Source organism: Polistes fuscatus, unplaced genomic scaffold (genome assembly GCF_010416935.1).
Source record: "Polistes fuscatus isolate 324 unplaced genomic scaffold, CU_Pfus_HIC Scaffold26, whole genome shotgun sequence".
NCBI lineage: Eukaryota > Metazoa > Arthropoda > Insecta > Hymenoptera > Vespidae > Polistes > Polistes fuscatus.
This window is the reverse complement of record NW_025113103.1, coordinates 161,464-184,592: the sequence shown is the minus strand read 5'-3', so window position 1 is coordinate 184,592 and position 23,129 is coordinate 161,464. Positions and strand designations below refer to the sequence as shown.

The following is a 23,129-nucleotide window of genomic DNA, read 5'->3' as shown; positions in this document are numbered from 1 at the left end:
TGGTCGTGAGTGATTAATATTTCGCTAGAGCGAGCTACTTTCGCACCCTTAACAGCGCCCTCAACACGTAACCTATCATTAGCCAATCGCAACGATCCTTGGAAAGAGCGCCTTTTATCTACTCTATTATTTTTCGTTTAAATTGTTTATTGTTTTATCGTATGTTTCTTGCAATAGATAATAAATTATTGTTACGGTTATTAATTTATATTTTTATTCGAAATGTAATTATGTTGATTGTATAAATATAGAGACATATAATAACGTAATGAGATCATTGAAATTGATTAAAGAATATGATAGTTAATCGTTTACTGATAACTATATGCGCTACGGTTTTAAATATGCGCCACGTATTATTCGTATAATTATATATTTCTCATTGGTTATATTATTATATTATCTATATTTTTAATAATTAAGATCAGATTGTTATTTATATCTATTTAGAAAAATGTTATTGTCGTTTAAGTGCATATGATTATAACCGCGACTATATTTTCAATGAGGTTAGAATTCTAATGGCAGCATTGTTCATTGACGTGTCATTGAGTTACAAATGGCGGCTACCGATGAGCCTGTTTCTTTAGTGGAGAAAAACATCGAAAAATTAAATGTTTCGGAAAGTGATTCGAACAAAACTGTGGATGACACCAAAATGGGAGAGATTTATGAACCACATTTATGGGGTTTCGAAACACGAGAGCTCTACAAAATTGCGCTCAATTTCTATAAAGGTATATACGAATCTACTTAATAAATCATTGTCGTTATCTTCTTGTTTTGTTATTACATTGTTGAATTAGAATAATAATGAAGAAAAAGAATGTTTAAAAAAGATTCATTAGATTGTGTTTTTAATTGAATTAATGATTATCCTATCGTTTTCCACACGTATATTCCTATGAATGAATCTTGAATGTATTCATTAATATTTGATTATTGCTTTGTCAGAGAAAGAAGGAAAAGCTGTTCACCTTTCATACGAGGATAAATTAAAATTAGTTGCATTTACGCAACAAGTAATGCATGGAAAATGTACTGCTGAAAATGCCCCACCGTTAGGAGTTTTAGACGTGATCGGCAGAGATAGACGTCTGGCATGGCAAAATTTAGGAGATATATCTAAGGAACAAGCTATGGAAGGATTTATAGTTTTATTAGATAAATTATGTCCTTTATTTAAAACAGTAGTAGAAGCACAAAAGAGAGATATCGAAGAGAAAAAGCGTTTAAAGGAAGAGGAAGAAATCAAACGGATAGAGGAAGAAAAAAGATTGGCAGAATTGGCGGAAGAGAAAAAGAAAGAAGAAGAGGAAAGATTGAAATTGGAATCGCAGAAAAGACAAATACAAGACGCGCTCAATCAACAAACGTATTATCAATTTAAAGTTTACGCCGAACAACAATATCCTGGAAATCCAGAGCAGCAAGCTGTTTTGATTAGACAATTGCAAGAACAGCATTATCATCAATATATGCAACAATTACATCAAAATCAATTAGTCATAGAGGATCAAAAAACAGAAGAATCAAATGAATTGGATGGCACAAATAAAGATACAGAAAAGGAACCTATCGCAGAAAATGAATCCGCGCTTTTACAAGACGATGATTCGGATGAGTTACAAGAAGATTGGCCACCGATTGCCCCTGCTGAAATGTGGACGAGAAAAGGCGTGGAAGAATTTAAAGAAACAATTAGAAAGGACAGAGGTGACGCCGTTATAAAGGTTGGTCATGGAGAAACCGTTACCGTAAGAGTGCCAACGCATGAAGATGGTTCATGTTTATTTTGGGAATTTGCCACCGATGGTTATGACATTGGATTTGGAGTTTACTTTGAATGGTCTAAGTCTGATACAGATCAAGTATCCGTTCACATTAGCGAATCGGAAGATGACGAAGAGGAAGAAGAAGAATATGAAACCCAAGATGATTTAGAAAGTGGAGGAATAAATGGAAATAATAGAGTTGAATATAAACCAACCACACCACCTATAAGTGTAATAGTACCTGTAAGCATATCATATAACATTTTATTCTATTATAAAATTTCTCTCTTTAAACAACAATATTTTTCATTAAATCTTTATGTTTTTATCATTAAGATATACAGGAGAGATTCTCAGGAGGAAGTATATGCTGGAAGTCATCAATATCCTGGACAGGTAAATGTAATGAATTATCGTAAATTCTCTTATCGATAATAATTTTCTCAATTAGAAAAATTGATTCCTTATTTATTATTTGATTGCAGGGAGTATATCTTTTAAAATTTGACAATTCATATTCACTGTGGCGAAGTAAAACACTCTACTATCGAGTGTACTATACCAGACCAGGATTTACAAAGGATTAGTTGTAATTGTTAAATTAAGGATTTATTGAGTGTATATTTGTTGTGCACTGGCTCGTCATAATCGCCTGCTGATATTGCTAGTCCAACTAAATAAAGTGTCCTATATCCTGTCTTTTCTCACGTAAGACAAGGTGTTCACTGTGCAAAAAAGAAAAAAATATATATATATATACATATGTATATATATGTATATTTATACACGCATATACTACACGTATATACTATACATAAAAATTAGTATTCGTACCCGCCTACTATAGGTTAATCAGTGATGTTGAATGGAAAAAAAAGAAGAAAAGAAAATTAAAAAAAAAAAAGAGAACTATGATAAGTTAATAAAACATACAAAAAAGTAAGAAATCTGTATTAATAAACATTTAATATTGTCTGCATGTATATTTAAATATGATACGTAGATTTCGCCACTTTTAATCCTGTTTCTTATATTTTCTTGATTTATTGAAAACGACGTTTAGATTTCGAATAAATCCTCCGTTTTTCAGTGGCCCCTCTACAGCTACCTGAAGTTTTAAATTTCTATATTTATATACATTTATTATAAATTATCCAATCAAAATTAGAAAAAAGAAAAGAAAAATCTTTTAGTTTATTAACGTATCCGCAGGCATAAGACGTTTATTGATATAGATGTTTATTGTATAGTTACGTAAGACACATTTTGTTTAAAAAAAAGAAAGAAAAAAAAAGGGAAAAATTTAGCACAAGAACAATGAATGTATCTGTTACTTTGTTGATCGCATCAAAAAGATTTAGAATTACGGACAAAAAAAATAAAAATGTCAGAAAAGATAGTTTCACAATGCACAGTCTAAATGGTATTACATTTCCGTACGATTGTGTGTGCGTGTGTGTGTGTACGTGCGCGAGTGTGAATATGAATGCTGCGTGAACCATATATAACTTGTCTAATAGTCAGGAAAGAAGATATAATTCTGGTACGCTTAATATGCATCGCATTTTGTGGCTTTACGCAAATCATTGCATGTTTTTCTTCTTATCTTTTTTTTTTTATTTTTTTCCTCTGAGAAATATAATATAAGTATATTATGTATTATCGTTTTTTTATTCACACATTACGCTTTCGCAGTACCTAAAGAAAAAGTAAATTCGGAGCAGTAACTTTTAAATATTTCAACGTTTATTATATTATAACCATAGTTTGTTTTTACACCAGTATAATTCACTGTATATCATTAATAACATTATAATATAATATAATAATAATACTACTATATTTTATATAGCAAGAGAATCACGTTAGTTACAGATGCATTATTATATCTCGAGAGAAAAAGAAAAAAAAAGCACGCTTATTACAATATATTTTCTTGCACCCTAACGTTTTTCTATTTATCACGTATCAGCTTTGCTCTAAAACACAGTTTGTCGATTAGAAGAGCACTTTTTTAAGACGGTATGGGTAATACATTGTGTTTGTTCTTTATTTTTTTAAATAACGAAACTTCCCCGCTCGTCGGCAAAATACGTTATCAGATTGTCTGCTATTAGATGAACTGTAACAATCACGAATTATGTTAATTTTTTATTATTTTTTTCTCTCTCTCTCTCTCTATCTTTCTCCCTTCCTAATCATTGACTTATCAATTTTCTTGTAAAACAAGATCCTACAAGTACAACATTCGATATTATTTGAAATATCGAATATATAAAAAAAGAAAAATCTTGTAAATGATCTATTTTTATTTTTCGTATTTCTAATTCTATATTGCCACACTATGCACTTAATCGCGTGTTTTCTTACAATCAAGCTTTACTTGCTATTATCTTAACGGCATCGTATTATATTCATTCTGTGCACATTAATGCACATTATATATGTAGATATATATATATATATGAGATCACTTATTATATTCATTGCCAATAAGAAAAATAGAGTATTTTTTGTCATTAATTGTTTACTGTACTAATTAAGGTAGAAATTCATTTTATCAACAAAATGTTCAATTTAATCGGCTTGAAAGGCATTCTTTTTTCTTTTTTCTATCCTATTCTTATATTATTACATTCGCATTGTACTTACACGAAGGAAAAACAAAAAGAAAACATTCACGCGAAATATTTTTAACGCGTTCCGTGCCAAGCCATTTTTGCCTGACTCGTCGTTCAGGCCATTTGATGTTTAGCGCTTTAAATAAATATGACTACGTGTACCACCGGTGATGCACATGGCACGGAACGTGTTAATTAATACCTGCAATATTTTTATGATTATATTCCTTTTCGAATAATCGATTTTTCAAAATGCTTAACAATTATTTGACGGGCGGGGAATATAATATAACTTTCTACTTCGTCCATGATTGTGCGTAAATTTAAAAAAGCGACGCTGCACTATTTCAATTATGTACCACCAAACTAGTACGGGATTGTTTATATATCACATTTTTAAACATTATAAATATGTATGTATACACATTATCGTATCTTAAATATTCAAACGAGTCTTATTATACTTTTCGTTTCGTAAAAACAAATAACAAAAAAAGTGAAATAATTTATCTTAATTTTGTTAATTTCAAATATTTCGAATAATTACGTGAACGATAATGTATATATACATAATATATATATATATATATACAATATTACCTATACGATAATTATTGGCTTGTCGCAAATAAAACTAATCTTAAGCCTAAAATTACGTTAATATTTAACTCTGCTTGTTTTGGTTTAATTTTGTTATTATAATTATATCCGTAAATACACATACGTATAAGCTTCGTAATTTCAAACGTTTATAATAATGCATAATTTTAAAAGACGCGTGCGCGTAAAATCATTTACAAATAACACCTAAAAACTCTCTCTCTCTCTCTCTCTCTCTCTCATCACTTTATATGCGTTGTTGTAGTAGAAGACTATGTATTTCGCAGAAAATTATAAATTCTGTGTATTGTTGTTCCTGTTGTTAATCTTGTTGTCGCGTTACTTTTTTCAATAACATTGATGTCGTTATATATTTATAATCGTATAGATGATACTGGATGTGTTAAAATAAAAAAAGTATTTCAAAAATTAGAAAGATAATATTAGACTCATTAAGCTGAGTAAACGATATTTTCGGTGAATAAAGCACAAAATAAATGCTTACTAAGCTTAATGAGTTAGATAATAAACTACCTAAATCTTGAAACACTCATCATTTTGTGTGAACATCCTGTATACATATATATATCATTAGATGGTAATATTTTGAAAACTTTGCACATTTGGTCTTTTGCATAAAAATAATTGTAGGAATTATAAATGGCATTGTGTTCGTTCGATTAAAATACGAACGAAATTTGTACCGTTTTATCAATTCCGATTCTAAATCTTTTCTTCCTTTTCTTTTGTTTTCTTTTGTTTTATTTGTTTTAATTTTCTTTAATTTGTACAAAATCGGAATCGTCGAATTGTTTTTTATAAGATCGTTGTCCAACGTTTGGTGACTCGTACGTAATATATATTATGCGTTATTATGCAATTGGAATAATTCGAACGATTTTTATATCCATTTTTATGTACTTATGTAAAGAAAAAAATATTGTTCTAAATAATAGAACAATAGATTCTTTTTTTTCTTTTTCTTACATCTCGGCGATAATATAACAAATTGGTTGAAGATCTTTTTTTTTCTTTTATTATTATTATTATTATTATTATTATTATTATTAAACTTCGTTTCATACGAACACGATATTGCCGAAAATATTTTTATCCATATATATAGTAATTGGACGATCATTTTAAAAATCGTTTTGTCATTCTTCTGGTATTAAAATAATATTCATAAATACGAAGTTATATACGTTGCGGATGATCATTATTAGATAAAAATATTTTCTATTCGGCATTTAATATCGAATTAATGAATACTGCGTGTAAAACACTTTCTTTTCGTTTAATATATCGTTTTTTCTTCTGCCCTAATGCAATACATATTCAGTAATTTGGCAATTTCTTTTTTGTTTTCTTTTTTTTCCTTTTCTTTTCTTTTTTGTTTTTTCCTTTTTTTTTTCTTTTTTTATCATCGGCGATTAATTCTTTTTTTTTAACGATGATTATTATAATAATATATCGCTTAGATCGGTAGAAAAAATAACTTATTTTACGGCTCGCGTAGGTAGGATTATTTTTGTTTTGTTTTGTTTTGTTTGCTAAACTAAAATCACAATAACAATAATGTATGGTGTGTAAGTTTTCGAAGAAATTGTTGTTCCGGTCGATTGCATCGGATCGATCACGATTACGAAAAACTTTATTCAAATGATTTATTTGCGATACGATTAGATAACAGAAAGTGGAAAGATATTTTTGGTGGTTCCCCCTTTGAAAGTGTACTCAACTGTAATTAACTTAAAAAAAAAACATTGAATATATTCATGTTATATATTTCTTATCTGAATATTCTGTAGAAAATAACATAGACGAGATTATGATGTTAATTTGATGCGAAGCGTTTGAAAGACTTTATCGATAATCGATATTCTAAAATGGGATGATGTGTGTACAGTAACTTACAAAAGTATATATATAAAAATTAACTTTTTCGAAAATAATCTTCTTAGGAAATGAAAACAAAAACAAGAAAGAAGAAACATTTTTTGAAGAGAACATTTGAGAAGAACAAAATTCGAGGACACTTTCAAAGGATTCGGTTTTTACGCGTGTGCGTGTGCGTGTATGTGAACGTGTGTGCATGTTTAAATTAAATACGCGTAATAAAGAAAGATTTAGGACGGTAATTGAAATGTTAATTGTCATTAATTAATCTACTACGAGTTAATTAACGTTGTGCATTATTTGTGTGATCAACGATGCACTATATATTTATATATTTTGTTCCTAATTCAAATGCCAATAAAGCCAATGACTATATACGGTATTATACTCGGTGTGCGCGCGTATAATTGACACTCGACGCATTTGCATTTTGTATATCCTAGCTAATATTTCAAAAAGCACGCTATTTCGAAAATACGCACACGCGATTACTCATTCGTATCTTTGTTAAATAATTGAATCAAAAGTTCCTGCGTTTATTGCGTTATTATAAATTGTTTTATAAACCGTATAATGAATTGTTTTCTTTTTCTTTTTATTCGGAAAAAATTTACTTTGGAAATGTTCATTCAAACAAAAAAAAACGCATGAATTTTTGATTCACCCTAATACCAACGTTACATTTGCGCTTTTGCAACAGCATCCAACAGGCAGCAACAATATTAGCAAAACAACAGCGTTACTTCGTACCGCCAATTCGTGACTCCCCATTTATGTCGTACAAAAAAATCTTCTTTATTCGAGTTAGTCGAATTATATCTCGAATCAGAAGACATTTTCCTATCTAACAATAAGATTCACCTAATCGCATTGCAAATCAAAAAGCGTATATAACGTTATTCTCAAACTTAGCACATTAAAAAGACGGAATAAGTTCTTCTTTTTTTCTCTTTCTTCCATTTTCTTTTTTTTTTAACTTCCCAAAATACGATCGTGCATTTGTATTGTTAATATCTGCTTAAAAATCGAACGTTCGAAGACAAAACTCGGACAATCTCGAAGAACAATTGTTATTTACTATATATTCTACTGTTTAAAGAAGGCCCCATCCTCCTCCTTCAACCTTACTATATATATACTTACTTTTATATATATAGTATGTATATGAACATAGCGCGTAGTACAAAAGGAGCTAATCGTATCGACATGTTACAACGAGGTTTCCATGTTAAGGTTGGTACGTCTACCATTAATCGATCTGCAATTAATCGTGTCTACCCTATCGGTGAAGCTTCTTCGTAAATTCGAACTACGACGGCCATCTTTCGTATTATTTCTTCGTTCGGTCAATGATCTCGTCAGTGTAGTAGTAGTAGTAGTAGTAGTGTTGCTTTTGTTCTTGTTATTGTTAATTGGTTGAATATTATTTTCAATCGACCAACCGGAAGCTTCTTCGTTTTCTCGATGATCATCATCATCATCATCATCATCATCAACCGTAAAATGTTCTTTTACCACGAAAGAAGAATTAGTTCCTTCGTTGGTGGTTGTAGGACGATTATCATTTTTCAATACAATCGGAAGGGTTATGTTCAACGTTGTTCTTCGATCTGTCGTCGTGTTGAAACCATCGTAAGGTGGAAAAGATACGCCATTTTTGTAACCTGGCACGTATACGTTTCCACTAGTCGTCGTTGACGACGACTCGTAATTCTCAGGTTCGACCAATGGAAACGAATAATCGGCGTCAACGGCAAATGTACGACGCCTGTGAATTTTACGAATGTCTCTGTGACGTCTGTGTATGCCCTCACGTTCGGTAAACGATCGTCTAAGTTTAACCAACATTGGAACGTTAGATGAAGACATTTCCTCGTTATGATAACTTTGATTTCTCGTTGGTACCACGTTCTTACCACCGAACGGATCGTCGGGACATACTTCTTGAATCGGGCTAGCAAATATGAGTGTTCTGCGAATGATACAAAAATAATTTCATTTATGAGAAATATATATATATATAATTAATCGAAAAAAATTCAATTTTATATAATATATTATTTTAGGGTGATATAATGAAAACATGAGTTCGAGTTGTCTCTGCTATGAACAGGTTTGCGAAAAAAAAAAATAGAAAAATAGTATTCGTAGGGAAAAAGAAAATTCACCTCGCATAATCGTATTTTTGTTCGGTAGGCGATGATTTATCTTTCCCGAAGGTAGAATTTTGCAGATGTTCTTTATCTTTGTCTCTTAAACTCAATGCGTTATTGAAATTGTCGCGCGACAAACAGGCGTTGCGAGATTTGTCCTCGTTAAAGCCAACGATCTCGTTATTCCTTCTATCGCAATCCAAATGCGAATCGTCGGATCGAAGTTCCTCGAAACTTCTATCCAACCTTACGGTTTCCCAATCCTCAACGTGTTCTAATTCCTGTGCGGTGGTCATTAAAGTATATCGACGTTTGTTCTGTTTGAGAATCGATTTCAAACAAAAATAGGTCCTAGACACCGGTATTTTTCTGCGTACTTCGTCGGACCTCGGATTGACGGTGACCCTGCAACGCGACGACGTGCTCTGTTGCTGCTGTTCGACGAATCTTTTAGGTATCGCACCTTTCGATTCGGCATTATTCGATTCGCGAATAACATTGTTATCGATAGATTCGTTCGTTATAATAGGCGAAACTTCTTCATCTATAATCGTTTGAAATTGATTTCTCGTAGTATCGAATTTCTTTCCAGTAACGTTGTTCCACGAACTCGCGGTATCTTCTTCTAAAATATTCTCAAAACTTTTGTAATTTGTCTTGGAAGTAGATGGAGAAGAACTTACTTCTTGGCCTACTTCCGAACGTAATCGTAAGTTTGGCTCGGAAATATCTCGTTTAAATCTTCGCGAAGGTCGAACCAATTTGTTCATAGTTCTACCATTGTCATCGATAATTTCGTTAACGTTCATTTTGTCCGTAACGTTGGAACAACACGAGTAAGGACTTTGTCGACCGCACGAAGAACACGAAACAGGCTCGAGATCGTTTGAAATATCGTTATGGCACGTCGAACTACTAGCAATACACGTAGAATCCAAAGTAACGTAAGCTGAGTCAGGATCTTCTACCCGATCGGTTGGATTAGTTCCTTGCGCGTTTTCTAACTCATTAGAAATCTTATGACAAGGACATTGGCACGTTGGTTCGATTTCAACTCTGAGATCCTTTCTTTCTCGTTGAACCGACGATGAGAAAGTTCCAGGTAGGTTAGTTCCCAATTCAGCTCTTTCGTAAAGTAACGCTTCCGAATAACTAGGAACTATTCCCATATCGATCTCGGATTCGGTTCTTGGTTCTGCCTCGATCTGTCGATTTTCTACGCTAGGTCGAGCAGCCGGTTCCATGAGAAGTGCTTCGCTATAACTCGGCGCTAACATGTAGGATCCTGGCTGACTCAATTGACTGGTGGAAGTACGTATTGGCTCGGCACCTATTGGAGTATCATAGTTCACTCCAAATAGTTTAGTCACCTAACAACGACAAATATAAATATAAATTTATTATATATATAAATCTAAATATTACACACACGCACACACCTGATAGTCGGCGTATTGCGTATTGTACTCTATGATTACTCTCAAGGGCCAACTAAGTAGGAGAGCGCTAAGGCACCAATAAACGTAACGATTGGTAAACCATGGTTTACCAAGGACGGCTACTAAAGTAGTGGGATTTAGATTACAACCAAGTTCCAAACCTTCTCTCATTTCCATATAGTCATCCCTTAGTTCCTATCCAAGAAAAACGAAAGTACAAAGATAATTCATTTTAAAATGGATTTTATTCGATCAATTATGAAGTAACGTACTTGTTCGGCGAAGAACCTTGACCTGGCTTCCTCGAACTCAGTCGCGGATCTCATGTTTGAAAAAGCGAAGCCCTTGGTCAATGCGATTTTCGTGATAGGTACTTTTTGATCGGGCACCAGTTCCTTGCTGATATCCTTCACCCCACAATAATCGTAGTAATAAAAGGAAGTTGCCGCGTGAGTGTTAACCCTTTCGTAGTAAACCTAACGCGAGAAATTAATTAGCACGGTGAGTAATGTTCGCGTTTGTTTTTTTAACTCGAAGAAAAAAAAAGAAAAATGAGACACGTATTTAGCAAATGTTTTACATTAGGCGAAATAATAAACAACGTTCGTTCGAATCGTTTATTAGAGAGGGTTTTACTTTTTGTTCGTGTTTTTTAAAGCAGCCGTTTTTTTTTTTACTCGTTTCCACGTTACCCCCCGTTTACCTGAGTCGTCGTATAATTGTCTCCGTTTCTATATCGGGTGATTTGCCGTTTCCTACGTACATAATGATAGGAAACGGCCTTCCACCAGATAGTAGGTTGTACCAGCCTCAGTTGATTTAATTTCATGAGTACACAGTCTTGGCTCTCCGCGTGGGACAGATCGATTCTAATCGGGGAATGGTAACACTCCACAAGGTATACGAGATAAAGCATTCCCATAAAGGCAACCTACGATAACAAAACGAGCAATTAATTATGCACATTAATCATAATGGGGATATAGATGACTAGTATAATAATACACCTACTGGAATATATATATAACCATCGTCACAGGGAGACACGTGTTTAGTACTTTTGATGAGGTACTTAGAGAAATTGATCACAACCTACAAATACATTTCCTTTTATTATATATATATTTATTTATTATTTAATTATTAATATATTATTTTATATAATTATATATATATTTTTAATATTTAATTTTATTATATATATGTAGGATTCGTGAAAAAAATTAGGCCGTTGGACGGACTGGACCGGGATTTCCGAGCGAGCTATCCAGGGCCCACGATCTAATCTATTCGCGAATGCCTATTTAAATATTTGGCTTGGAGGCTATATATATATATATAATATGTTTTTTAATATTAGGGTAATAAACCAAAAGTTGTAAAAATCAAAAGTGATTCATTTTATTCTGGTTACTTTGATTAATATCGAATACTTTGGTTAATTTAAAGAAAAGAAAAGGAAAAAAGAAACGCGAACGTTTTGATTTATTCTAATATAATAAGGAAATGAATAGACAAATAACAAAAATACGTATATACAGATACACGATTAACGAATATAATACTAGATGTAAATTGTACCTTGGTAACATTGGCGCATCTACACCATGTAACTGCAGCGAGGCATCCATATATCAATACTGAAAGTACTAAACACTTGCAATTCGGTTCCTTCTGCAACGCTCCGCAAAACGTTTGAGAAACTGGTTGTTGCTGTCAATAGAAAACAAAATGTTCTATACCTAGAGAAAAATACAGTTATCCCGTTTATACGATATCATCGATTTTATTCTGCAAGACGTATAATATAATTGAGAACACGGACAAGGCAATGTTTATTAAGTAAATACATCGAGTAAATTCATCGAGTAAATTTATCGTTATCGAACTATATATATATTTCGATCTAACTATCCTAAAGGAAAAATATGTTATGTTCGATCGTTTCTTGTAAATTAATTGTAAGAAAAAGAAAACAACCAAAAAAATCCCTTTAAAGAATGAGTCTCCTTTTTATCGCAACTTTACAATTTCTTTTCGCGTTTTCGTATATTTTTCTAAAATTATTCGTAGAATTGAAATTTGTAGAAAAATACAATGATAGTTTGAAACTCACCACTTCGTTTTCCCGATTCATCGTCGAATAATCGAAACAATCTTCGAGTTGTATAACGATTATACATCAGTATCCAAATCGTGACATATCACGCGATTATATATCTACACGGGGATTTGTCTTCTCTCGTTGCTCGTACAAAGGTGGAGGGTCATCCCGTGGATATATCACGATAACCGACAAACTTTCCTAGACGTCAGCTAGAAAAACCAGGACCAATAATCTACAGACTTTTACTTATTTTCCTCGCCCCCCCTCATTCCCTCCTTTACATTTATAAACCACCCACGCAATAAAATATGTATTCTATTCTTTGCTAATAGTTTTTTTTTTCTCAAGTATGGGCGTGCGTGTTTAATGAACCGTTAGTATTCGTGTTTTATTAAAATTTCAAAGTTTGACGATTTAGAAAGAAAAAAAAGAAAAGTAAACTTTCATCCAACTATATTTATCGCATTAAAATGAAAATCGCGTGTTATATTAAATTAATTGATAAGAATTATAAAACAGAGAGAGAGAAAAAGAGAAAAAGAGAAAAAGAGGGAGAGTGAAAGGGAGAGAGAGGAAAAGGAAAAATAAAAAAAAAGGAAATAAAAATATGAGGGAGACAGTGTTCGCGTTATTTAGCATATACAGTGAGTTCGATGCTGTAGATTTATATAAAGTAGTATTCCCAAGGATTCATCCAGTTTTAAACGATGTCGTTTGAATGAAAATCAATTTCGTAATAATTGAAAATAAAAGAAAAAAGAAAAAAACAAAAGACAAAGCAACGAATAACGAAAATACGAAGAGGAAAGGGAACAAAAACAAAGGAAGAAAAGAAATCTCGATAATTTACCTTTTTATTGTAAAAAAAAAAAAAACTATTTTATAAACGTAATTATATTTATTATTAATTTATTATCATCATATTCGATCAACATCGATTAACATAACTCGTTGTATTACCCGAGCAACGAAACATTCCTTTCTGTATAATAATTTATCGAATTTCTTAAGTTACATTTGATTATTTCCCTATCTCATCAAGAAAGTTACACAAGAGAAGACACGGAAGAACCATCTCATGGAACACGCCTCGCGAGGAACTCGAATAACTAGGATTCCCATCGGCCCGCCCATCTTCACTGAGAAACTAATGTACGTATGCATGTATGTACGTGTATGTGTATCTATATACATGAAAAAAAATAAAAGAAAGAGAGAGAGAGGGAAAGAAGAAAGAGTAGCGCGCGCGTATTATAAATTTTGATAGAAAGTATAATTAATGTAACAAACGGTATCGAATAAAATTCCACCAACATTTTACCCTTTGCAAACATTTTTTAAATTTCTATTTAATCGAACCAAAATTTATCGTTAATACGAATACAAATAACCGTAGATATATATACGAAAGAAAGAAAGAAAAACAAAATGAATTTATCGCGAGAAGGAAACAAATTGTAAGGGAAAAAAAGATCGAGAAATTGAACATTTACCAAAACAATTGTCCACTTCATGGCGTTGTCCGTGATAAAATCGTTTGGCATGATGAAAGAGTGAGTGAGACAGTGATATATAGAAAGAGAGAATGAGAGAAAGAGAGAGAGAGAGAGAAAGTAAATCTTTCATCGAGGAAAAAGAAAACGTTGAAATGTAAATTCGTTCGAGTATACTACTTGTTATAATTGGAAGAAAGTTTTATGTAGGAGGACGCACCATGGGGATGCACAACACCATGAGACACAGCACCAAAGGACGCAGATACTTGCGGAAGGTTTCGCGACAACTGCACGCGTCCCTTCCTCTTCTGCCCTAGCGACCCTTTAGTCCGCGAGAGACGACACCCGCCGCGCCGGCGTCGAACTCCCTCTCCCCTCTCTTTGTATCCACACCCTCCAAATCATCATCCCCCATGCCATCGACAGTGACGCAGGAAAACCCTCGCAGATAACGGAATTCTTCGTTCGGATACTACGGACGACGATTTACTTTTGAAAATGATTTTATTACAGTTATTAAGGGATTTATTTTCAATGATATAATTATTGACAATTATTTGGAAATTTTCGATGTTTCTTTCGAAACGATATTTTTCAATTATTTTCCTCTTTTTTTGCGTATATTGTATCTTAGTATATTCGTTGATTTATTTTCTGGATTGTTTTTAGATTTATTTTAGATTTAGTTTCAACGATATTTTAAATTATATAAAAATAATATAATTTTGTTGTGCGTGCGTGAAAAAAAACGATAACGCGATTAAATATTTTTAATACACGTTTAATACATTAATTCTCATATTTTTCGTAATACACATTTTCGCATTAACTAACTCGATCCTCGTAAATCATTTTACAAAATGATTACTTCAATATATAATATTATATTTGGAAAAAGAAATATATTCGAGGAAAAATTGATTACGCGATCGTACCTACGCATGTGTATTCCCATTTTAATATGTTTCCATGTATAATGAGTGAGACAAGATGGAAAAGGGGGAAGAAAAAAGGGAACTAGTCCGTAGGATCTTTTATACATACACTTTTTTCTCCTTTGTTTTATGAAACCTCGTGCTGTCGACCCTTGTATTTCTCTCTCTCTCTCTCTCTTTTCTCACCCTCCATTGAACTTCATCCCTGTGGTATCCGATGGGGATGCTGGGAACGTTCGAAGATTTCTCGAGTGAATTCTTCTAAACTACGTGAACGAGAAAATTGACGATATTTGCCTAGAAAAACTTTTTCTTTTTTCTTGTTTTTTTTTTCCTCTCTTTCTAGGAAAATCAAACAGTGTGTTTATATATATATACATGTAACCATGTTATATATATATATATATATATATACTTATGATATATAACATGAATATCAAATCGATATCGTTAAAATTTGTTTAATAAATTAAGGAAAATGTTGACATGGTAGAAAAAGGGTTTAATGTAAATTTGGTTTTATAATAAAGCAATCTTCTTCTATGCTTAATAACATTCGCTTATCGATCGGTTACTGGAATGGTTTATCACGTCAACCGTATACCGTCAATGGTTACCGTCCTGTAAAATATTGGACAGCTATACTGATCGATGTTTCAATGATACTTACTACCTCGATCCTCGTACCTTGATGAAATTTACGATTCATTCGGAATCGTTCGATTATCGTCTAGGGAAAAATAATATACATATATATATATATATATATATATTCTGAAACGTGTGGTATCATTTTAATCCCCAACAATTTCGATTATGTTATGCAACTGTAATATTACGTCTTTTGTAATGAACATTTTGAGATGTCATCATAAGCTCGTTAATGTATTCATATTTGTTGGTCTCATGATATCACGTATACTAAAAAAAAGAAAAAAGAAAAAAAACGATATTTAACGTGCACCAATTTCAACTGAAATTTATTGCAGTAACCGTGCTTGGAAATATGTCGTACGAAAAATAAAACGTTCCTATTTTCTTTTTATTAGCCGATACTTTTGTATATATTTGTTGTTGTTGTTGTTTAATAATTTATTAGATTCATTTTAAAAAAAAAAGACTTAACGGTAATGTTGTTTGACTTTATTTTTGTAAACGCAAAAAAATTGCATAAAATATCGCACTTTTTCTTTTGTTTTTTTTTTCTAAGAAAACTATGTTTGTCAATCTTATTAGACGTAAGAGAATTTTTTGTATCGTCTTTTACAGGGAAAGGATCGTTCGAAGAGAATAAAAATAAGTTTTGGCGCCGTTCCGACGGTTATCTATTGATTATAATTTGAGAAGATAGTATCCAAGTCCTGCGTACGTAAATACGTATCGTGTATCCGTGAACTTTCGAAGGAATCTGACTTTTCGAGAATAGAATCGTTTATTTGATTTTAGTTAAATAAAAAAGAAACAAACTTTTTCGTCGAACACTGTCGAATGATATGTAAAATAAAATTAAAAAATACCCTGTAAACGATTGGAATAATTTAATTTGACATATTTAGAGGAAAAAAAGAAAAAAAAAGAAATTTCTTCGTATGATAAACAACATTGAGTGTTCTTCTTCTTCTTCTATCGATTGATTAAGGTATCCCTGTAGATGATGAGCAGAAAAGCGTTAGTATCGAACGTGTGTTACTAAATAACTCACGTTGTTACCATCGTATACACTTTCTTTGCTTAATCGTACGCGCGTAATCGCGCGTCATTGCGGAAATTTATGTCTGCACGGCTACACTTACAGTATGAAGGTCATTGAATATATATATATATATATATATATATATATTGTGTTATTTCGTATCGTTTATATTATGATTAATAACAAATTTTTATTGTAATTAAATAAAATAAATATAAAGAAAAATACATAGATTTGTGCATAGATTTATCAAATATCGACAAAATTTCACTTTTTGGACGATGTCCAAAACCGCATTCCATCTATAGACCAAATTCTTTGTCGGTGAACAACGCCAATTGATTTTAAGGAAACGTATATATATATACTCCTTCGATATAGAATCTTCGCTATATAATAAATGTATTATTATTAATAGCAAGTTAAAATTATAATTTATTGAGATCTATTGAAATTTTGTATTGTCAAATACAAATAGATTCGAAAGAAATATTTTAAATATCAATTAATCGTAATATGATTCGCAACTTTCGAAATATATCTATTTTAAATTAAGATTAGATTTTTAATAGAAAGTTATGTCAGAGTTTTTCAATAGATTTTTATTAATATTTATCGAACAATATCATTTTCATAGTTATTAATGACCTGTTATATTTGTTCATTTCGTTTCAGTAGAATAACTTATTTTTGGAGAAGAAAATTTCATTATCGGACAAAACTTTCCGGTCGACTATTAGATCGTATATACAGGGTGTCTCGGGATCTTCCGACTAAACTACGTAAATATATTCTTGTATATATTTTAGGGAAAATTTCAATTTCGTATCTAACTACTCTACATTTCCTATAAATTAATGAAATATATTGAAATAATTATATTTTTCGAGGTTTAAATAATTCCAAATTTTTTCCCTAGAAAATATTTTCTTTTTTTATATTAAGTTTCTCGAATACGATCTACTGGTTTGTATTATGTACCATAAAGAAAAGAAAATCTTCTCTCCTAGCAGTAGTTAAATGATTTTAATTAAAAATGGCAACCTGTTTTTTTCTTTTTTCATTACGGCAGAGGTTAAAGCTCAAAATCTTATTTGCATTTTTATATAAGAGAATCATTAAATATAATTAAATAAATATATTTATATATTCATTTTCATTTATATTTCATTTTTTAAATGAAAAATATTTGAATTTGAAAATCGAGTAAAAATTCTATATATATAAATAAAATCATAATTAAAATCAATGTATACTTAAAGAAGTATAATTATTTGTTAATTGTAATATAAATAATTGTTTAATTCTAATATTACAAATTATAAAAATCAGTATAAAAATCTTAGAATTTGTTTATATATATATCTTCAAATAATATAATTATAAATAGATTATCAATGCGAATCAGCGTTTATAACTAACCATCCAATCGAATGATACCGTTATCGGAAGTTAAAAATCGACCAATCGTTATCGAGAAAACCCATTTCTTCTAGTCAAACTTAAAGCAGCAATTGTTTCGCGAACTGGGTATCTTAAACTTCCGTTATACTCCTATAAAATCCAAATTGGTACTAATTTTCAGAAGATAAGAAAAATGGAAGTGAAAAAAATACATGAATTTATGGAATTGGTTGGACGCCTTAAGGTAATAACTATTAATAATTAAATTCAATCAAATGTGTTTATTATTGAAAATATATGAACACTAACACATTTTATAATATGTTTGTTATAATAGATAAATATCTTTATTTTGTGGCACACTTATGCCATTGATATTCAAATATTTTCTCGTTTCATAGATTTAATTTTGTAATAACAAACTTACCTAACCAATTTCATCATTTTCATTTTACCTTTTGTTTCTCTTATATTTTTTTCAAGCACATGAAAAGAACAGGATGGGTAAAAAGAAACATTCCTGATCCAGAAACAATAGCAGGACACATGTACAGGATGGCTATTCTTTCTTTATTAACAGATACCAATAATAATTTGGATAGTAACAAGTAAGAAATTCATTTATATTTTCTTTTTTCTTATCTTTTTTCTATCATCGCAAAATTCAGCACTATTCGCTGTTTGCGCATCCCGCATTCGATACCATTCGATGCATTTCGCACCATTTGCAAGATTCACTAATAGAAAGTACATTGTAATATTATTTTTAGAATATTGCAAATGACACTAATTCATGATTTAGCTGAATGCATTGTCGGAGATATAACACCTTTCTGCGGTGTCTCTCCTGAAGAAAAACATAAACGAGAAGATGCTGCGATGGAAGAGATCTGTCAACTTTTAGGCGACAAAGGGCCAACTATATTACAAATGTTTCGTGTAAGTTCACGTAGAAAAACTTTCTACGACTCATCTATTTGATATGTCTTCAAAGATTTTTCTTAATAGTAATTTCAAAAAAATGTGATTTTTTATATGATTATCTTTATTTTATATATATATATATTTATATATAGGAATACGAAAGACAAGAATCTCCAGAAGCTCAATACGTGAAAGACTTGGATAGGTTGGATTTAATTATGCAAGCGTATGAATATGAGAAACGAGATAATATTCCTGGTCAATTACAGGAATTTTTTACGTCGTCGATAGACAAAATTAAAAATCCTTTCGTCAACAAGATTGCAACGGAAATCATTATCGAAAGAAATCGTTTATTTCCCAATTTAAGTGAAACAGAATGACAAAGTAGATTATAAAATAGATTTCATTTTTATATGCATAAGTTTAATATACCATGTAACATACTAATTTACAGTTTTTATTGTACGTAGAAACTGTACTGTTTACTAATTTATAATTAATTTAAGTAACAATGAGAACGTAACCTTTTTCTATGTTCAATTAGTGTTAAAACGTTACTTTTAATATTATTTTTATCGATAGAACAAGTTGAAAATTGCAAAACAAATAACTTTTTATTTTGATATTATTTTAAAAATTTATGTTAATATCTAACCAAAGATGTAAAAATTTTATCCGTGTAAAAGATTACTACACTTATAAGATGAAATATTTATAATGGAAAAATTATCTTAATTGTTTATTGAGGTATACGCGCTGCTCTCTAATATATTTTTCAAAATTATCGTTAACATATTCGCTTGTAATAGAAATCACCTGAATAATGTATATATATGCGCAAAATTTAAATGTTTACCATTAGATAAATCATTAGAAAAATGATAAAGTTATGATCTTAACACGATGAAAAATCTAATATTTCAGTTAACGTATAATTACCATTGTTCATATCATTGCGTAGTACTTAAATTATAGTATTTAAATATTTGATCCATTACGTATGCTGAAAAACACACTTGTGTAAATACATAAACGGATATAGGTTTAAAAAAGAAAGTTTCATTTGTATTAATATCATTTAATATTTATTTCATACTTATAAATCACATTTCCTTATAATAAAACTAATAAATATTTATAAACAAAAGAATAATAGAGGTATGTATTTTAATGATGAATAATATTAGTTAATATATTAATTCACGAAAAAAACGATAGAAGTCGCTGATTAATACACGAAAGGAAGGATATTGATTTTTTATAAAAAGAACAAAATATTATATGCAAGGATATAAATCCTTGTGAAATGTTAATAACCCTTTTTAAAAATTAAAATGACTATTGTTGCCTAATGTAACGATTAAAGTTATCATTCATATTACTATGTTGAGAACACTGAATAGTATTTAAGATGCTACACAAGGTAGAACGTATCAGTCAATTTGAAAACAGCGTTCATAAACACATCGTCTCGTAACTTGTCTTCCAACGATGTTCATTAAAATTGTGTCTTTTATCTTATTTTTCCTTTTATAAATTTCATTCAAAAATTAATTTGCAATCGATATCAAATAAACAAGAATTTTTCGTGATATTTGTAATAATACGAAATCTTCCTTATCACCGTTATCAGCATGAAAAATCCAAAGATTTGGCTAACAGCTACTGGTGTTTTCGCATATTTTGATATTAACAGAGACGGTGTATTAGATGAAAATGAATTTCTTCTTCTATGCAAAGAACTTTTCGAAGAAGAAGTTGACGGTAATGAATGGAGAGTCAAAGAAATTTTTAAGAAGTTTCATACGAATGAAGAAATTGGTTTGAAAGGTGACGAATGGGAAAGGTATCGTAACGATATATTTCAAAATATTATTTTTATATAGAAAATAATTGAATATATATATTTATTTATTCTAATTTTTCCGATGATGACTTTTTACAAACGTTCTAATGTTACATTCATTCATAATTCCAATGTGAAAATACTAATTTGAATTAAAAACCTTGATCAATAAAATAACGTAAAAGGAAATCAAGTGTAACGTTATGAGCAACAATTTAAGATTAAAATTTATATATATTTTTATTTAACGATGGGTTTGTCAATTAATAATATCATTGATCAAAAAAATGTATAAATGTATAGATAAATATGATAATAGAATTTGTAAAGAATTATTCGCATTAAGGGTATTCAAATTTGAAGAATTAATTGATGAAAAATTTGGCGGGAAATTTGAATGATTTGAATCTTGTTAAAGAAAAATGAACGTAAAAGATGTAACATGATATTTTTCAGGAGAACAATACATAATGACTAATCATTGTATCATGTATGTTATTACTCATCATTATTCTATCTGTCTGTCTTATTTGGTGACATAATTAAAAATAATTTGTTCTAATCGTGGAGTATTATTCGAACTTATGCAACATTTATGCAATACTTTCCCTCTTTATAGATGCTTTAATGAATGGATACAACCAATTGTAGAACCTGTAAACGTATTAGTGGTAGTTGATGTACAAAACGATTTTATTCACGGGTCATTATCATTACGTAATTGTAAGAGTAAGCATGATGGTTACCAGGTAATAAAACCGATCAATTATCTATTGAACGCAATTCATTGGAACGAAATTGTTTACACGTTGGATTATCATCCTGAAGATCATATTAGTTTTTACGAAAATCTTCATTTACGAGAACTTCATCCAACGTCTCAAGTATGCATATTTCAAGTTTTCAATATTTAACTTATTAAATATTTCTTATTAGATTTTTGAAAAATTAAAAGTATCGTATAAAAGGTCTCGAAACAGATTTCACGTGCGTTACACGTGCTTTACAAAAAAAAACAACGAATGAACATCTATCATTAACGTCAAAACAATTATACTTTTTTATCCGTAGATTAAAAAAGAAGAAGCAGTATTGTACGACAAAGTAACATTTTTGCAACCACACGTAGAACAAACATTATGGCCGAAACATTGTGTAATGGGCACATGGGGATCAGAATTACATCAAGATTTACATATATCACCTTTTTCGATACAAGTATTTACATTGAAAAATTATTATTATTATTATTACTATTATTTAATTTTAGAAAATATTTATATCGATATATTTTTTCGTTATATATTTCATTTAAGATATGCAAAGGTCAAAATCCAGATGTAGAAGCTTATTCAGTTTTCACGAGAGATAACGAAGAAACGTGTTCGGAAATGGAAAAGGCTTTGTCAAAGTTCAAAGCAACCGATTTGTACGTTTGTGGATTGGCTTTGGATGTTTGCGTTAAAGAAACTTGTCTCGATGCATTGAAACTTGGATATAAGGTTGTCCTGTTAGAGGATTGTTGTCGTGGCATCGATCACAATCAAATGAAAGAAGCTAAAAATATTATCGCCGGAAGTGGCGGTTTAATTATTACAAGCAATCAGGTTCATTCTCTCGTCAATCAATCGAAACGAAGTTTGATACTTGCTCATTATGCTGCGAATAAACTTTACGAGAAAATGTCTTCTAAAATTCCTTCCAATTGAGATGATAAAAATGCATCAATGTGTAAGATGTTTTTATCTAATTGGTACAAAGAAACAATTTGGTATTAGTAGTTTAGTATTCTTCTTTTCCTTTTTTTTCTTTTCTTTTTATTAGGACTTCGTCCTGTTATAATACCTTTTTTATTGCTATTTCTTTTTTATTGTTACATTAAAAAAAAAAAGATAATAGAAAGTATTAAAAATGTTTACTCAACAAAGATCTTCAAACGAATCTTTTTTGACGTAAAATCAATTTGCATTGTTTATTAGCATTTGACATTGTACACGAGTGATTTCGCAAAAAAATTGCATAATTCATTCATATTATTAGCATAATGTCTCTTTATTATTCTGACATCGTAATGGTATATATAAATTTTTATCTAATATGAATTAAATTTATAAATAAATCCGGGAGTTTTCTAGATGATATATAATAGATAAATTTATATTATTTAATAAATTTTTCGTGTTTAATATAATATGTGTTGGCTGGTATATCATTTTTATTTCTATATTTATTAT

At 30.4% G+C, this 23,129-nt stretch overlaps 4 protein-coding genes across 7 annotated transcripts; 3 read left to right on the top strand and 1 right to left on the bottom strand.

The window, feature by feature from the left end:
• Window positions 1–402: 402 nt before the first annotated feature.
• LOC122518751 (Golgi resident protein GCP60) lies at window positions 403–3,910 on the top strand. 2 transcript variants are annotated; one of them, XM_043637821.1, is made up of 4 exons: window positions 403–737; window positions 955–2,018; window positions 2,112–2,177; window positions 2,261–3,910. In XM_043637821.1, the coding sequence occupies exons 1-4, from the start codon at window positions 560–562 to the stop codon at window positions 2,360–2,362; spliced, it is 1,410 nt and encodes a 469-aa protein (XP_043493756.1). In that variant the 5' UTR covers window positions 403–559; the 3' UTR covers window positions 2,363–3,910. The 2 variants fall into 2 exon arrangements, with proteins under 2 accessions (XP_043493756.1, XP_043493757.1); XM_043637822.1 differs by having other exon boundaries at window positions 404–737; window positions 2,112–2,171.
• Window positions 3,911–7,229: 3,319 nt separating this feature from the next.
• Window positions 7,230–14,410, bottom strand: LOC122518749. 3 transcript variants are annotated; one of them, XM_043637819.1, is made up of 10 exons: window positions 14,268–14,401; window positions 14,088–14,102; window positions 12,604–12,803; window positions 12,069–12,200; window positions 11,499–11,579; window positions 11,191–11,418; window positions 10,760–10,963; window positions 10,488–10,682; window positions 9,064–10,418; window positions 7,230–8,867 (listed from the first exon to the last, which is right to left on the bottom strand). In XM_043637819.1, the coding sequence occupies exons 3-10, from the start codon at window positions 12,622–12,624 to the stop codon at window positions 8,105–8,107; spliced, it is 2,979 nt and encodes a 992-aa protein (XP_043493754.1). In that variant the 5' UTR covers window positions 12,625–12,803; window positions 14,088–14,102; window positions 14,268–14,401; the 3' UTR covers window positions 7,230–8,104. The 3 variants fall into 3 exon arrangements, with proteins under 3 accessions (XP_043493754.1, XP_043493755.1, XP_043493753.1); XM_043637820.1 differs by having other exon boundaries at window positions 14,308–14,369; XM_043637818.1 differs by lacking the exon at window positions 14,088–14,102 and having other exon boundaries at window positions 14,308–14,410.
• Window positions 14,411–18,196: 3,786 nt separating this feature from the next.
• LOC122518748 (5'-deoxynucleotidase HDDC2) lies at window positions 18,197–20,105 on the top strand. Its single transcript, XM_043637817.1, has 4 exons — window positions 18,197–18,366; window positions 18,606–18,730; window positions 18,893–19,061; window positions 19,199–20,105. Exons 1-4 carry the CDS (start codon window positions 18,316–18,318, stop codon window positions 19,427–19,429), a joined length of 576 nt encoding a protein of 191 aa, XP_043493752.1. The 5' UTR covers window positions 18,197–18,315; the 3' UTR covers window positions 19,430–20,105.
• An 85-nt stretch (window positions 20,106–20,190) lies between these two features.
• LOC122518747 (nicotinamidase-like) lies at window positions 20,191–22,735 on the top strand. The gene is made up of 4 exons (XM_043637816.1): window positions 20,191–20,895; window positions 21,515–21,779; window positions 21,967–22,113; window positions 22,212–22,735. The coding sequence occupies exons 1-4, from the start codon at window positions 20,684–20,686 to the stop codon at window positions 22,602–22,604; spliced, it is 1,017 nt and encodes a 338-aa protein (XP_043493751.1). The 5' UTR covers window positions 20,191–20,683; the 3' UTR covers window positions 22,605–22,735.
• The last annotated feature ends 394 nt before the right edge of the window (window positions 22,736–23,129 follow it).